The 17,312-nt window shown below is 41.2% G+C and overlaps 1 protein-coding gene and 1 pseudogene across 2 annotated transcripts; one reads left to right on the top strand and one right to left on the bottom strand.

Annotated features, from left to right (window-relative positions):
- The first annotated feature begins 11,791 nt into the window (after positions 1–11,791).
- Positions 11,792–12,219, top strand: LOC309690457 (olfactory receptor 52N5-like; annotated as a pseudogene). Its single transcript has 2 exons — positions 11,792–11,842; positions 11,877–12,219. The product of its transcript is annotated as an olfactory receptor 52N5-like (transcript).
- A 1,376-nt stretch (positions 12,220–13,595) lies between these two features.
- On the bottom strand, positions 13,596–14,531 carry LOC309691110 (olfactory receptor 4D1-like; the record flags this gene model as incomplete). The annotated part of the gene is made up of 1 exon (XM_082508658.1): positions 13,596–14,531. The coding sequence occupies one exon, from the start codon at positions 14,529–14,531 to the stop codon at positions 13,596–13,598; it is 936 nt and encodes a 311-aa protein (XP_082364784.1).
- Between the last annotated feature and the right edge of the window lie 2,781 nt (positions 14,532–17,312).

The following is a 17,312-nucleotide window of genomic DNA, read 5'->3' as shown; positions in this document are numbered from 1 at the left end:
ATATACCATCAAAACAGTGTACATCACTGTCACAACAGCGTTTGTTTTCATTCAAAGGCTTTATAATTTTTCCTATAATGGTGGGCCGGTCTCTAGTCAAAATGTCCGGGCCAATTTTCTGTCCCAGTCCAGCCCTGTATGCAGCTCATCTGCAGTCTGGTGTTACCAACATCTTCCTATTCAGAAGGCAGAATTTCCGAGTTCTGAGTACAATCGAAAGCACCACGACTGCAGTTTTTGTGTTGGATGTAAAAGGCGCACATGACACTGTGACGTAGGCTAGAATCATGGCGGCGGTCAACGACGGTCCAGGCGTGGGATTTCTCTCGTGGAAATATGCACATTATCTTTTCCTGTCTATTGGTAGGTGGCACAGTGCACTTGTGGCAAGTAAACAAGCTAGAAGACTGGCAAAGTTATGGAAGCAACACATTAACAAGAGAATTCTGAGTAAAACCAAAGTTACTTTCCCTAGTAACTAGTTACTTTGAAAGAGTAACGAGTAACTTGGAGTAACTGAGTTACTTTTGAGAGAAGTAACTAGTAATGTAACTAAGTTACTATTTTAAAGTAACTTACCCAACACTGCTTGTCAGTCTGGCTTTCAAAAGCAGCACTCTACAGAGACTGCTCTCTTAAAAGTCTATAATGATCTATTAATGGCATCTGATGCAGGGTATTGTTCTGGGATCATTTTGCTTGATCTTAGCGCAGCCTTTGATACCATTGACCACAAAATGCTACTTAACAGGCTTAAGGTTTTGGCTCATATATCTGGCTCTGCCCTAGACTGGTTTTCTTCCTATTTATCAGATAGGCCCTTTTCTGTTAGGACTGACAGGTTCACCTCTGACATTGCTGCACAGACCTGTGGGGTTCCACAGGGTTAAGTTTTAGGTCCATTATTATTTTCTTTTTATATGCGACCTATCATTTTTATGCTGATGACATTCAGCTGCATATGTCCTTTAAGCCTCATCAGCTGGATAGGCTGTCCACCTTAGTCCAGTGCTTAACTCAAGTTTCTGATTGGCTTTCAAGCAACTACCTCGTTCTAAATACTAACAAGACTGAGACCATGATCATAGCTCCTCCTGAGCTACATTTTAAAATTAGTCAGGTTCTTGCCACTTTCTGTCCTTCTGTCAAGTCAAATAATCGAAATCTTGGAGTAATATTTGACTCTTCTCTGGGCGTTGACTCTCATGTAAAATCTTTGTCTCATTCCTGTTTCTATCATTTAAGAAACATCTCTAAACTGCGACATAAGGTGTCTTCAGCTGAACTGGTAAAACTCATTCATGCATTTGTATCATCACGCTTAGATTACTGTAATTCCCTGTTCACTAGCTTGTGTGGCAGGATGAATGTTATGTCTTGGTTCAACCCACTTTCGGCCTGGCGCATTAGGGGGGCACTAGTATAAATAGTGGCCATTTGAGCATTCCTGAATCGCTTACCTGTAATCTCCTTTTTGGTCACCTGACTTCCCTTGGTGTTACAGAGATCATTTGCGGATTACCCTTCTGAAGCCTTCATCGCGGCTGGTCATAGCTGTAGAAGCCTCCTATGAGCCACTCCGTTCATGATTCGTGACGCTGTTTACTTGGAAGTGTGGGCCTTAGTGAGGGACCAGTAGCCTTACTGGACGTCGGCGTGGACAGCGGCCACATGCATGCCGGCTACGGGAGTCGGCTGGCGTGCACATTGATTGACTGGATGATTAACTTATAGTCGGGCAGACGGCAAGTTGGAGCAATACGGCGATTCCGTCCAAAGTTTTATTTAGGTTGTATGTTTGTTTTTCAGTTGTTTTGATTTGTAGTTTGGGTTTTTGTTACGCCACTGGTGGAAGGCCCTTTTTCTAGCTGCGGATCACCAGTGTGGTCCTGCAGTTGGGTTATCCCCAAGTGCTGCATATTGGTTTTGTTGTAATATATTATAATTTTCTTTTTTTCTTTTATTCAGATGCGGAGGGCCTGACGTGTAGGAGACTGGGGGTGCCTTGGTGGCGGGATCTTTTGAGTGTTACACACCTGTCTTTTTTTTAGTTTATTAGTGTGAGTGGGTGATAGTCTGCTGCAATGGTGTATGGGTGGGTTTTCTTTTCTTTTTTTGAGTTGGTGCATGGTATCCCGGCCCCTCCACTGGTAAGCCTCGGCTCTGAATGTTCTTTTTTTAGAATGTTTGTATATTTATATTTATGATTGTGCTTTTATATGCTGTTTTAAATAATTATAAATAAATTGTTAAACTGTTTTATCATTGAACCTCATCTCTGCACTGAATATAAACAAACCTAAGCGCCTTTCTGATGATTAGTGTTACTTCTAGTATTTTCTGGGTGAAATTCCCAGGGTGTCGTTGTCTCTCAAACTGTGAAGAGTATTTATTTTATTCCCACCTCGTGCTACCACACTTGGATAAATCTCTCTCTCTCGCCTCCAGGCAATACAAAATGCAGCAGCCAGACTACTAACTCGTTCTACCAAACGTGCTCACATTACTCCCATCTTATAGTCTTTACATTGGCTCCCAATAGAGTTTAGAATTCACTTTAAAATTCTTGTTTTAACATACAGAGCACTAAATGGCCAGGCCCCAGATTATTTATCAAAGCTTCTTATAAAATACACTAATGCTCGTCATCTCCGCTCACAGACTCAGAGTCTGTTGGTTGTTCCCCGTACACGACTGAAGACAAAAGGGGACAGAGCCTTTCTGTCACGCTTAATGAAGGGCCCAAGATGCAGGCACTTGCTGGTGGGATCTAGGTTTATTTAAGGAGAGTAATGTACAAACAAAGGTGAGGGTGGCGGAAAAACAGAACTGAGTAAAACCTAAACTGGGAAAAACTAAGCATAGAAAACAAACCTGAAACTTAGAGACGCAGGGAGACATAGAAAGACAACCAGCGATGACGGAGGGAGATACCCAGACGAACCAGCAACGCACACAAGAAAACACAGGGCTTAAATACACACAGGGCAATCAGGGAATGGGAAAAAGGAGGGAGGCACGGCTGGGAGTAATTGGACATAACGAGACAAGGGGAGTGAACCTAGAAACACTGAAGAGGGACACAGACCTACAAAATAAAACAGAAACTCACACATGCAAAAACACAGACTAAGAAACGCGGACTTGACACAGGAATACACAGGCAGAAAAGACTAAACACTAAACTGAGGAAGAACAAAACCTAAAGAAATAGAAAACCAGAACCAAAATACAACACAACAATAGAAAACACAAAATGCTGTGTCAAAAGACCAAGGATCATGACACTTTCAGCCTGTTGCACCAAGGCTGTGGAACAGTTTACTACTACAATTAAGTTTTCTTGATTCTTTTAAAAAGAAGTTAAAAACTTTTCTGTTCAAACAAGCCTTTTGTTGATCTACTTTATTTATATTTTTTTGCATCATACATTTAACCTTTTACATGGTGTATAATGTCTATTGATTGTATTGTTTATTTTAATATTTGTGTACAGTGGTTTGTGACTGCCTGTCTGTGAAAAGCACTTAATAAATAAACTTTACTTACTTACTTACTTCACCCGCTCGCACAGGGTTTCTTTCTGGACAAGCTTCACCTTGTTTCCCCGCCCCCACTTCTCGTCTAGCAACTAATGTTTTGCTACTTGGCCCGACGAAGGATATTCTGCCACGCCCCTCGCCACAGTCGGATCCCGGGATTTCAGAGCGGCTGGCTGTGGTGAGTAGGACGGACAATATTTCTGATTTGAACTGTAGGACTGATTACTTATTGGGGTTGTGTTTTGTACAGCAAAAGACATGGGATTGATTTATCACCTAATCAATCCCCGGCTCAGCTACCCTCAGCTCAGTCTCCCAAACCTCCTGTTCAGCTGCCACTAGCTCAGTCTGCAGTCTCACCTGCTCAGCTACCACCAGTTCGGCCTCCAGTGTTGTCACCCATCCAGTCAGCCACTCCACCTCCTGTTACACCTCCACCACAATCCTCTCTGCTCCCTGTAGGTCAGCCCTTAGCTCTGCTCTCTGTATCTCAGTCTTCAGCCCCGCTACCTGTAGCTCAGTCGCTAACTCCACCACCATTTTCACCTCAACCATTACTTCAATTGCCGCTGGCTCAGTCCCCTGTTCAGCTGCTGCTGCCTCAGTCCCCTGTTCAGTTGCGGCTAGCTCAGCTGTCAGCCCACTCATTGATTCAGCCACCATCCTCACCATCTCATCCTAAGCAGGGAACACTCTATACAATAACATCTGCTGGTTCTCTAAAGCTGGCCTTCATAGAGACAGTTACTTCCTCCAGGGCTGGGTGTCAGCCACCAGCCAACTCTGGACCCCTAGAGGTTAAGACGCTAGCAGCTTCACCTGGGAACTCAACTGAGCAGTCTCAGCCGTCAGCACTCGCTGAGAGCTCTAGTGAGTTCACTCATCCACCTTCATCCTCTGTTGGGTGTGTTGGAAAACTGTTTCAGCCAGCAGAGGACTGCACCCTGCTGTCGCTGCCTGAGCCAAACCAATGTGCTACTCAGCTCCAGTCAGCATCAAACCTGCCAGAGCTCCCTGTGCACCTGCTGATTCTGTTTTGTCCCCGCCAGAGACCTGCGCACCTGTTGGTACTGTTCTGTCCCTGCCAGGGGTCCCCTAAACCTGCTGGTTCTGTTTTGTGTCTGCCAGAGCCCTCATGGCTGCTGGCCCTGTGTCTGCCTATGCTGGAGGGTCCGAGGGGCTCGTTCACCAGCCTGCTTTTGCTGGAGGGTCCGAGGAGCCCGTCCAGCCATCAGCGTTGCCTGCAGTGCCACCAACTGCTCCATCACCTACGGTTTCCTCATCGTCGCCTGCAGTTCTTCCGGCAACTGCTACAACACCCTTGCCTTCAGTGCCAACACCTGCTCCATCGCCTGCAGCTTTCACACAGTCACCTGCAGCGTCACCATCCACAGCTGCCACGCCACCGTCTGGTCCAGCACCATCCTCGCCTGGTCCAGCCTCTGCCACCTCTACACCGCTATCCGATCCAGCTCGGCCTGAACCACCAATGACTACTTTTGATTTTCCCTCTACATTTCACCTTTAAAAACTATTTACTTTCCCTTGTTTGGTATCATTCTTTTCAGCACAACCTCGCGAAAACATAAATTCCATTTATGTTTTCAGTTTGACATACTGTATTAGCACAACTGATCTAAAATCAGAAAAAAACATAAACTCAGAATAGAAAAAGTTATACTTTTTACTCTAACAACTACAAACATGTTTAATGAATCATATTTCATAACTTTAAATGTAAATATAAACTGTAAATTTTAAAATCCTATGCACAATTTTTGCAAACAAAGTTATTTGCAGCCATTTACCTTCTACCTTTTTTTTTTTAATAATCATTTCAAACTATTTACATAACAATCAGGTGTTCTTCATTAAATAAGATGCCACACAAATGATTTGTGCCACTCCAAAAAATAATTTCTGTCCACTATAAAGGAGAACATCCCAAGCCTGATACCTGCAGGTCTCTTGTTAGTAAAGGTAACAGCGTTGTAACAATAGAAATAGTAATTAGTTAGATTACTCATTACTGAAGTAACGAGTAATAATAATAATGGATTGCATTTATATAGCACTTTTCTAGGCACCCAAAGCGCTGTACAATTCCACTGTTCATTCACTCTCACATTCACACACTGGTGCAGGCAAACGACAGTTGTGGCCACAGCTGCCCTGGGGCAGACTGACAGAAGAGAGGCTGCCATTTTGCGCCATTAGCCTCTCTGGCCAATACCAGTAGGTGGTAGGGTAAAGTGTCTTGCCCAGGGGCACAACAACCAGGACAGAGGGAGCTGGGGATCAAACCGGCAACCTTCCGGTTACAGATGAGCTTCCCAACCCCCTGAACCACGGTCAGAGGAAATTAGAGGTTGCATGTCCAATCTGAAATGTTGCATGTTTAATCCCCTGAGTATTAATAACAATGATAATATCAAGAATAAATGACCACATTTATGTAAATTTTTGTCTGTCAGAGCCCTGACTTCAGTTAAAGATGTAAACATCATGCATGACTGATTTGTGTGTATATGTTGAAATAAAACAAACAATCTTTCTGGAGACCTTTCTTTCACAACAACTCCATGCACATGTGATTAGCATGTTATTTCTAACAGAAGATAAAAATATACTAAAAGATTATCAAGTAAACATGATGATTAGGCCTCAGGGTCATTAGTCCAGGGCACTCCTTTATCCCCAGGACATTAATTGTGTTTGTGATGCTCAGGGAGCAGCAGTCTCCAGGCTGATGTAACTGTGGGCTAAACTCTCTGCTCGAAGTCCACTAACATCAGGCACTAAGGAACAAAGAAAAATATTTTCTGTGGGCATTTGTTATTTTTAAATATATTTGTATTCAAATAAACCTCAGGTCAATGTGTACAACACTCATCTTTACTGAAAATAACAGTCAAAACTATGTATACTAGAGCTTATTTCATAAATGAAATTATTCCCACCTTGTAAACAGCCAGTAACATTGAAATAGACAAATATTTGTCACTGACTAATTAGAAAACCTTAAGATGCTTACATGTGAGGACCCAAGTGAGAGATAATAGTCTATAATGGAGAAATATCTCCTTACCGGAGATATTTAATGAAAAAAGTTCCCCAATCTTATGTAACTTTTACAGAATAAAGTAGACCAAAAAGCAAAGAAATGATTGATAATTCATTGATAAAACAACTACAAAACTAAAGAGCATCATAAAATATAGTTACTATAAAAAGTTTTTTTGAGTTAATGCAAATCAACACAAAAAAAGTTCTGACTGGCGATGGCGCGATATGGCAGCCTCGCCAGTCTTCTGTCAGTCTGCCCCAGGGCAGCTGTGGCTACAACTGTAGCTGGCCTCCACCAGTGTGTGAATGTGAGCGTGAATGAATAGTGGAATTGTAAAGTGCTTTGAGGGTCTTGAAAAGCGCTATATAAATGTAATCCATTAATATTATTATTATTATTATTATTATTATATGAGAGAGAGGCCAGCATAGAGCAAAACATCAAATGGGCAACCTTAGCACTACATTTTAGTTTTACCAGCTGTCTTTTTGGAACCACAGACATGGAGAGAGGAGGAGAGATGGAGAGAGTCAGCTGCTTCAGATTCCTAGGCATCAACATCAGCGAGGTGTTATCACAAAAGCAAGATGTTTTCTACGGCGCCTGAGAAGACTCAGAATGAACTCCAGAATACTCAAACGTCTACTGTTGCACCATTGAAAATATTCTGACTAGCTGCATCACCACCTGGTATGGCAGCTGTAACGCTCTGGACCGCAAAGCTCTGCAGAGGGTGGTGAGATCAGCTCAGTGGATCGCCAGGACTGAACGGCCAGCCATGCAGGATCTCTATCTCAATGCATGAGGAAGATGCAACAGATTCTCTCTGATCCCAGCCACCCCAGCCCCAGACTTTTCACACTCCTGCCATCCGGCAGTCAGTTCAGGAGCATTCAGAAACACTAGCAGACATAGAGACAGTTTCTACACACAAGCCATCAGGCTTGCTGACATTCTGCACACACCATCACACACTCACTACAACTGCTGGACTCTACACACTGTCACTTCAAACCACTTAAATCCTCACTGCACAGTTTTACACAAACTGTAAATACTAAACTATTTGTTTTAAATTCTCTTAACATTTTAACACTTTTATTATTTTATTACATTTTAATACTATTATAAGTATTATTATTATTATTATTATTATTATTATTATTATTATTATTATTATTGTTGTTGTTGTTGTTGTTGTTTTTAAAAATACCTGTAAACTATATGTTCATGCAGGGTTGGGGAACACGAGTCTAAGAGTTTCATTACGGGTAAATGTTGCTACAATGTTGAAACTTGATGGGCACGAACTTGACCTTGACGTCATCCTCCAGGGGCCATTTAAAAGAATACAGGTTTAAGGCACTTCACTTTCAGACCCAGAAGCTGTCAAACGTTTACATAAAGTCTGTGGGGCATCAGTGGGGAGGTTGCACAGGGAATGTTTGGCAACATCTTCATTTTTCAGTAAAACAAGGATCCCAAATACATTGCTAAAGTAGTAAAAGCATTTTATCGTTTGAAATAATTTTTCAAAGGGACATTTTTTAAACAAAAATGCAAATTCTTTTTATAAAATTAATGTAATATATTTATCAAACTGTTGTCTGATTTCCTCATGTAAGAATCCATCCCTTAATGAACAATTATTAAAATGGCACACTTTTCCCATTTTTTTAAAAAAGAGACTTTTTATTCTCGATAAATGTTGTTAATTTTCTTTCTCAGAGAGAAACATTAATTTGCTCCTTCAAAAGTATTGTAGGCTAAAGACAGGATAAGATTGCTTTCCTTTGACTGTGGTAGAAAATAAAGAAATAGAAATATAGAATTCCTAAACTGTATGAATTTTAAAACCTTTGAACTGTCAGCTAGTGACATGGCAGCAATATACAGGGAGTGCAGAATTATTAGGCAAATTAGTATTTTGTCCACATCATCCTCTTCATGCATGTTGTCTTACTTGTATAGGCTTACTTGTATAGGCTCGAAAGCCTACTACCAATTAAGCATATTAGGTGATGTGCATCTCTGTAATGAGAAGGGGTGTGGTCTAATGACATCAACACCCTATATCAGGTGTGCATAATTATTAGGCAACGTCCTTTCCTTTGGCAAAAGAAGGACTTGACAGGCTCAGAAAAGTCAAAAATAGTGAGATATCTTGCAGAGGGATGCAGCAGTCTCAAAATTGCAAAGCTTCTAAAGCGTGATCATCGAACAATCAAGCCTTTCATTCAAAATAGTCAACAGCGTCGCAAGAAGCGTGTGGAAAAACCAAGGCGCAAAATAACTGCCCATGAACTGAGAAAAGTCAAGCGTGCAGCTGCCAAGATGCCACTTGCCACCAGTTTGGCCAAATTTCAGAGCTGCAACATCACTGGAGTGCCCAAAAGCACAAGGTGTGCAATACTCAGAGACATGGCCAAGGTAAGAAAGGCTGAAAGACGACCACCACTGAACAAGACACACAAGCTGAAACGTCAAGACTGGGCCAAGAAATATCTGAAGACTGGTTTTTCTAAGGTTTTATGGACTGATGAAATGAGAGTGAGTCTTGATGGGCCAGATGGATGGGCCCGTGGCTGGATTGGTAAAGGGCAGAGAGCTCCAGTCCGACTCAGACGCCAGCAAGGTGGAGGTGGAGTACTGGTTTGGGCTGGTATCATCAAAGATGAGCTTGTGGGGCCTTTTCAGGTTGAGGATGGAGTCAAGCTCAACTCCCAGTCCTACTGCCAGTTTCTGGAAGACACCTTCTTCAAGCAGTGGTACAGGAAGAAGTCTGCATCCTTCAAGAAAAACATGATTTTCATGCAGGACAATGCTCCATCACACGCGTCCTCCACAGTACTCCACAGAAAGGGTATAAAAGAAGAAAAACTAATGACATGGCCTCCTTGTTCACCTGATCTGAACCCCATTGAGAACTTGTGGTCCATCATCAAATGTGAGATTTACAAGGAGGGAAAACAGTACACCTTTCTGAACAGTGTCTGGGAGGCTGTGGTTGCTGCTGCACGCAATGTTGATGGTGAACAGATCAAAACACTGACAGAATCCATGGATGGCAGGCTTTTGAGTGTCCTTGCAAAGAAAGGTGGCTATATTGGTCACTGATTTGTTTTTGTTTTGTTTTTGAATGTCAGAAATGTATATTTGTGAATGTGGAGATGTTATATTGGTTTCACTGGTAAAAATAAATAATTGAAATGGGTATATATTTGTTTTTTGTTAAGTTGCCTAATAATTATACACAGTAATAGTCACCTGCACACACAGATATCCCCCTAAAATAGCTAAAACTAAAAACAAACTAAAAACTACTTTCAAAAACATTCAGCTTTGATATTAATGAGTTTTTTGGGTTAATTGAGAACATGGTTGTTGTTCAATAATAAAATTATTCCTCAAAAATACAACTTGCCTAATAATTCTGCACTCCCTGTACAGGGTGGGCCAGTTATATGGATACACCGTAATAAAATGGGAATGGTTGGTGGTATTAAAGTCCTGTTTGTGGCACATTAGTATATGTGAGGGGGCAAACTCCTCAAGATGGGTGGTGACCATGGTGGCCATTTAGAAGTCGGCCATCTTGGATACAACTTTTGTTTTTTCAATAGGAAGAGGGCCATGTGACACATCAAACGTATTGGTAATGTCACAAGAAAAACAACGGTGTGCTTGGTTTCAACCTAACTTTATTCTTTCATGAGTTATTTACAAGTTTCTCACCACTTATAAAATGTGTTCAATGTGTTGCCCATTGTGTTGGATTGTCAATGCAACCCTCTTCTCCCACTCTTCACACACTGATACCAACACTCCAGGAGAAATGCCAGCACAGGCATGCAGTATCCATAGTTTCAGGTGGTGCACATCTCGTATCTTCACACCGTGGACAATTGCCTTCAGATGACCCCAAAGATAAAAGTCTAAGGGGGTCAGATCGGGAGACCTTGGGGGCCATTCAACTGGCCCATGACGACCAATCCACTTTCCAGGAAACTGTTCATCTAGGAATGCTCGGACCTTTCACCCATAATGTGGTGGTCCACCATCTTGCTGGAAAAACTCAGGGAACGTGCCAGCTTCAGTGCATAAAGAAGGAAACACATCATCATGTAGCAATTTCAAATATCCAGTGGCCTTGAGGTTTCCATTGATGAAGAATGGACCCACTATCGTTGTACCCCATATACCACACCAAACCATCACTTTTGTTGTTCCAACAGTCTTGAAGGGATCCATCCAATGTGGGTTAGTGTCAGACCAATAGCGGTGGTTTTGTTTGTTAACTTCACCATTCACATAAAAGTTTGCCTCATCACTGAACAAAATCTTCTGTGTGAACTGAGGGTCCTGCTCCAATTTTTGTTTTGCCCATTCTGCAAATTCTGTGCGCCGATCTGGGTCATCCTCGTTGAGATGCTGCAGTAGCTGGAGTTTGTAAGGGTGCCATTTGTGAGTAGCTAATATCCGCCGAAGGGATGTTCGACTAATGCCACTCTCCAGTGACATGCGGCGAGTGCTACACTGTAGCAAGTTTTGCCCTCTTCCTATTGAAAAAACAAAAGTTGTATCCAAGATGTCCGACTTCTAAATAGCCACCATGGTCGCCACCCATCTTGAGGAGTTTGCCCCCTCACATATACTAATGTGCCACAAACAGGACTTTAATATCACCAACCATTCCCATTTTATTACGGTGTATCCATATAAATGGCCCACCCTGTAGAAGGAGGAGTTTTCTCCAACATCCTGCCTTAAATTTTGCATCTCTCTAAAACAAGTGAACTTACAGTAAAGGTGCCAATATTATAGTTAATGATGTTTTTACATATCAAGATAACAAAATGAATACGTCTAGTATAATTGTGTTTTCTCTGACTGGTTTCAGTACATCAGTGAACTACAGAGTCAAACTTTTCTCTCTCACATTATTGTGTTATTATTTCATTTTGATGGTAAACACTCTTATTTTAACTATAAGGTCAAACCCTACATGAACCCATGTATATATTTTTGTGTTCTTGGTGTATTAACTCTATGCGACTGCTGGGTTCCCCCCCAGATTTGCTTTTGACAATCATCTAATCTCATATGTGTGATGCCTTTTTCTAGATTTTGTTTTAAATTTAAACACAAAAGCAGACTATTTTACTCCTAATGTCTTATATGTAGACCACTGGAGTATCACTCTCTAATCTTTGTACAAAGGACTGCTGTGTTAGTCACTCTGTCCTGTCCTTCCTCTCTGCTTTGAGATTCTCATTATAAGCTTAGCATCACTTAAATTATTTGTATCCAACATAAACAAGCTTTACTGTGTGAACTTGTCAATTGTCAAACTTGCTTGTGGTTCAACAAAAGTGAATGCATTGCATGTTCATAGCAAGCAGGAAAAAGTTCACACAGACTTTTGTGTCACATTTATTTTGTCTTCTTAATATCTCGATTGCTTTGCTTTTTGATCTCATGTACTCGAGGTTTGGCTCAGCATCTCTACCACAGCATTTAAAGAACTTCATGGCCATTAAATTCCTCATCATCCCTCCTATTTTGAATCCAGTTTGTTATGGTTTGATCCTGACTAAAATTCAAAGATGAATGGTTTGTAATATTTCATATGCCAGCCTACACAAAAATATCAAAGTCTAATATTTGTAATTTCATTTGACCAATTTTGATGTTTAGCGTTTTACTCTGGTTTCAGAATAAATCTAACAAGTTACTGTCAAAGAAGGAAACTCGTAGTTTAAGTAGACAAGTTTGCTACATCTGTGTTGACCTTATGACCACGGTCTGCAGAAAGTATGCCACATGCTAAAGGACCCACCTCACCTTGCCCATCAGCTGTATGAATGCCAACAAATGTTAAAGGTCCATTGAAGCAACCACTACATGATGTAGAAGAAAAGTGCTTTTATCCCAGATTCACACTGAACTCTCCTCTGAACTCAGACATTCTATACATTAATAACAAATCTAGTGCAAGACAACTTAGTGTTTCTTTTTCTGCACAATTTTCTTTCTTTTAAAAGTCTTTTTTATTAGACAAAGGTTTCAGTGCAAGATATATTACAAAGTACTTCTTACACAATTTTCTTATATAAGTGCTTTATTTTTGAAAGAACTAATTTGACAGTTTTTTTTACTGTTTACGCAAGTGTATGTTTTGATGAATAAGTGTGCTAACTAAGTTTTATTTCTAGGTAGTTTATCGAATTTCATTGTACATTTCTAAATTGTTCCGGTTCAGTTGTTAGTTCAGAATGGACAAATGAAATATTAAACAACAGCAAAAAAATAAATAAAAAAGAATAAAATTAAATAAAATTATTTCTTATAACCCTGAATCAGGTAAGAGGTGGTATGTGATGTAAATTGTAAATGTAGTTTCCTGGCCTCTCTCCTCCTCACCAGTGTAGTGATTAAATATGTATCAAAGAGCCTAACTGCCATTTTTCTGATGGTGTTGATGACTGTGGGAAAATCTTCTTTGAGGGGAAAGTCATTGTATCTTAGGTCAGTCTGATTAAATTAACTAATGTCTCAAAGATAAAAATTTTAGATTTTAACTGACTGAAATGGATATGACATGAGCCCAAGAATCTTGCTTTGCCACGAGATTGTACATGCCACCAATTGCGAATCAGTTGACAGGTTAGGTCAACTGTGGTTTCCAGCTTGAAAATAATGTAGATATAACTTTGTATATTTAATTGCTTTGCTTGCCAGACTAATACTATTAGCACTGAAAGCTGAGACTCTGGAGCCCTGGAGTTTAGAGGAAATTAGATATTGCAAAGTAGCTTTAGCAAAATAAAGAAAATAATTTGAATATCATAGGTCTTTTGTAAATTCAAATACATTAAGAAAATAAAATCAGCTTATCTCCAAATTATAGGAAGATTGCTGAATGTTACTTTCCTACACGGCAGAGATGCTGTCGATAGAAAGATAGTCTCTTACTGAACAAAGATTTATTTTCTCTTAAACAGAAGCATCTTACAGGCTTGCCTTATCTTTGGCAAATTAAATCCATACATAAATGGGGTGAGCATTGGTTGACAAATGAGGAGATACATAGGCAAAATTATACGGACTTCATCTGGTATCTGAGGGGCTAGAAGGCTGAAATCAATAGAGTGAAAAATGCACCCGACAAATAGGTTTGACACAGAGACGATCTGAGGGGTGCAAGTAGTCACGGCTTTCTGCTTGTTTTCTGTGGATGTTTTACGGCAAACTCGTAAAATCTTCAGGTAAGAAATTGAAATAAGACTGAATGGCATGAAAATACTCAATAACGTAAAGAATATCATAGATATAGAGCTTTGGATTGGAACTGAACATGAAAGTCTAATTATTAATTGGTGGTCACAATATACATTATCAATAATATTTCCACAAAACCTTAAACCAAAGATGAATGAAAATGAGAGTAAAAAACTAACAAATGAAAAAATCCACACAAGCAGAATCAACATACCCACTCTTTCTGTGTTCATAATAACATTATAGCTAAATGGATGGCAGATTGCAATATATCTGTCATATGCCATAGCTGTTAAACTGCAAAACTCAGCAGGCCCACTTATGTACATACAACACATCTGCAGAAAACACCACGGCAGGGTCACTTCATGGCTATCTGAAAACATCTGTGAGAGCAAAAGAGGATAAAGTGCTGTGCTGGCGTTTATTTCGTTCACACATAAGTTGCTGAGCAGAATATACATTGGCTCATGCAGTCTTCTGTCCACATGTATAACCACAATAAGGACTGTGTTGGCCACACATATAGAGACATACCAAAACAATATTATGATAAAATATGGGTATTTGAAAGCTCCAACATTTCCATAAGCAGCCAGCACAAATGATACACTCTCACTTGAGTTTCCTATTTTCTGCATAATGTCACACAATGAACAAGACAAACTAATAATAATCAAACATCAGGAATCACAAAACAAAAAGCAAACAGGTTTATACTTTTACAAGATTCAATTCCAGAGATTCTTCACATGCTAAGAATACATAACAATAAGTTCAGCTTCATCTCCCAACTAAACAAGACAACCTCTTTTGCTAGTATTTATGGCTGCAGCACTGAGGAGGAGAATGAGGTGGGCGCGGCTAAATTTGAGGTCCAGACAGAGTTAGAGACAATGGCATTCTTCCTCTTTGGCAGAGTTTTTTGTTTGTTTTAACTACCATAAATTCCACAGGTTTTCAGAATTGTAGAGGATAATAACCTTTTTATTCTTCTCAAGGGAAATTCAAATGTTTCTTAAGTGGTCCAAAATTGGATTTGAATTTCCACATTCTCAACTTTTCATATAAAAAAAATCAACTACACTTTCCAAGTCGAAACAACATTCTGATATCGTTCATGTTGATCCTAGTGGTATGGATAATTCCTGCCATACAGCTTGATGTCATCCATGTATAGGAGGTGGTTGCCACTTGCTCCATTCCGTCGTCGGTCTTGTTAATTATCTTTTATCATCTTGTTCTCCAGAGTGTAGAACATCCAGCTGCAAATTTGGTGAAACTATTACAAAATCGATCATCAACCTATGGCCTAATGTGTCCTGGTGCCATGCTCATCTATGAATACCCTTATTTTTAAGCATTATGTTTGTTATAGACAAGCTGTAGTTTGCAAATATCACATCGTTTTCAGAGAAAATTGCAAAGTCAATACAGTAAGAGTGTCATGGTCCACGGCCTGGTGCCTGAGGAGCGGATGGGATGCCCACGCCTACGGGTGTGGCTGTTGTCTCCACACCTGCATCCCATTCCAGGCAATCATCAGGAGGACCATTTAACCCCGCACAGCCGGCTGCTTCACGCCAGTCCGTTAGTCACCATTCAACTTGGCCCTCACATGAAGGTGGATGTGGAATCTCAGGTTTCTTTTGAACTATGTTAATCCTTCTACTGTGTGCCAAGGTTATTGTTCGGCGTGTTTGAGCCTACACCTGCCCGTCCTCCTGCTCGCCTGGAGTTCAGATTAGCCACCGGTCATCATCTCCTCCGCCTTCCTGGAGCCCTCTCCCGCGGACCCTCACCCCTCCGGTTCCCACGGCCCAGCCCTGATTGTAAGATAAATAGCTCTACCCCGTTGTATGCTGTTATCTCCCTGCTCCCCAGTAACTCTCTTCCCTTCTCTTTTGCATCCTCCCACGGTCCCAATCACGGCGTTCCCGAGTTGTTATCTCTCGGTCCCTTGGTTCTAATATTAACACTGGATGTTTTCCTTTGATCATTCCGGGTCACCGTTAGTTTGAGAAATAAAGTTATTCAGCATGCATCCCGGCATATTGTGTTTGCTTCTGGGTCCAGCTTGCGTGCTAGAACTACAGTGGGGCAAAAAAGTATTTAGTCAGCCACCGATTGTGCATGTTCCCCCACTTAAAATGATGACAGAGGTCAGTAATTTGCACCAGAGGTACACTTCAACTGTGAGAGACAGAATGTGAAAAAAAAAAATCCATGAATTCACATGGTAGGATTTGTAAAGAATTTATTCGTAAATTAGGGTGGAAAATAAGTATTTGGTCACCTCAAACATGGAAAATCTCTGGCTCTCACAGACCTGTAACGTCTTCTGTAAGACGCTTTTCTGTCTCCCACTCGTTACCTGTATGAATGGCACCTGTTTGAACTCATCATCTGTATAAAAGACACCTGTCCACAGCCTCAAACAGTCAGACTCCAAACTCCGCCATGGCCAAGACCAAAGAGCTTTCGAAGGACACCGGGAAGAGTGAATCTACAATAGGCAAGCAGCTTGGTGTGAAAAAAATCAACTGTGGGAGCAATCATCAGAAAATGGAAGACATACAAGACCACTGATAATCTCCCACGATCTGGGGCTCCACGCAAGATCTCATCCCGTGGGGTCAAAATGATCATGAGAACGGTGAGCAAAGATCCCAGAACCACACGGGGGGACCTGGTGAATGACCTGCAGAGACCTGGCACCAAAGTAACAAAGGTCACCATCAGTAACACACTACAACGGCAGGGAATCAAATCCCGCAGTGCCAGACGTGTTCCGCTGCTGAAGCCAGTGCATGTCCAGGCCCGTCTGAAGTTTGCCAGAGAGCACATGGATGATACAGCAGAGGATTGGGAGAATGTCATGTGGTCAGATGAAACCAAAGTAGAACTTTTTGGTATAAACTCAACTCGTCGTGTTTGGAGGACGAAGAATACTGAGTTGCATCCCACGAACACCATACCTACTGTGAAGCATGGGGGTGGAAACATCATGCTATGGGGCTGTTTTTCTGCCAAGGGGACAGGACGACTGATCCGTGTTAAGGACAGAATGAATGGGGCCATGTATCGTGAGATTTTGAGCCAAAACCTCCTTCCATCAGTGAGAACTTTGAAGATGAAACAAGGCTGGGTCTTCCAACATGACAATGATCCAAAACACACCGCCCGGGCAACAAAGGAGTGGCTCCGTAAGAAGCATTTGAAAGTCCTGGAGTGGCCTAGCCAGTCTCCAGACCTCAACCCCATAGAAAATCTGTGGCGGGAGTTGAAAGTCCGTGTTGCTCGGCGACAGCCCCAAAACATCACTGCTCTCGAGAAGATCTGCATGGAGGAATGGGCCAAAATACCAGCTACTGTGTGTGCAAACCTGGTAAAGACCTATAGTAAACGTTTGACCTCTGTTA

Source organism: Aulonocara stuartgranti, assembly GCF_965226115.1.
Source record: "Aulonocara stuartgranti genome assembly, chromosome: 16".
NCBI lineage: Eukaryota > Metazoa > Chordata > Actinopteri > Cichliformes > Cichlidae > Aulonocara > Aulonocara stuartgranti.
The sequence above is the reverse complement of the archived record's forward strand: the minus strand, read 5'-3'. Positions and strand labels throughout refer to the sequence as shown.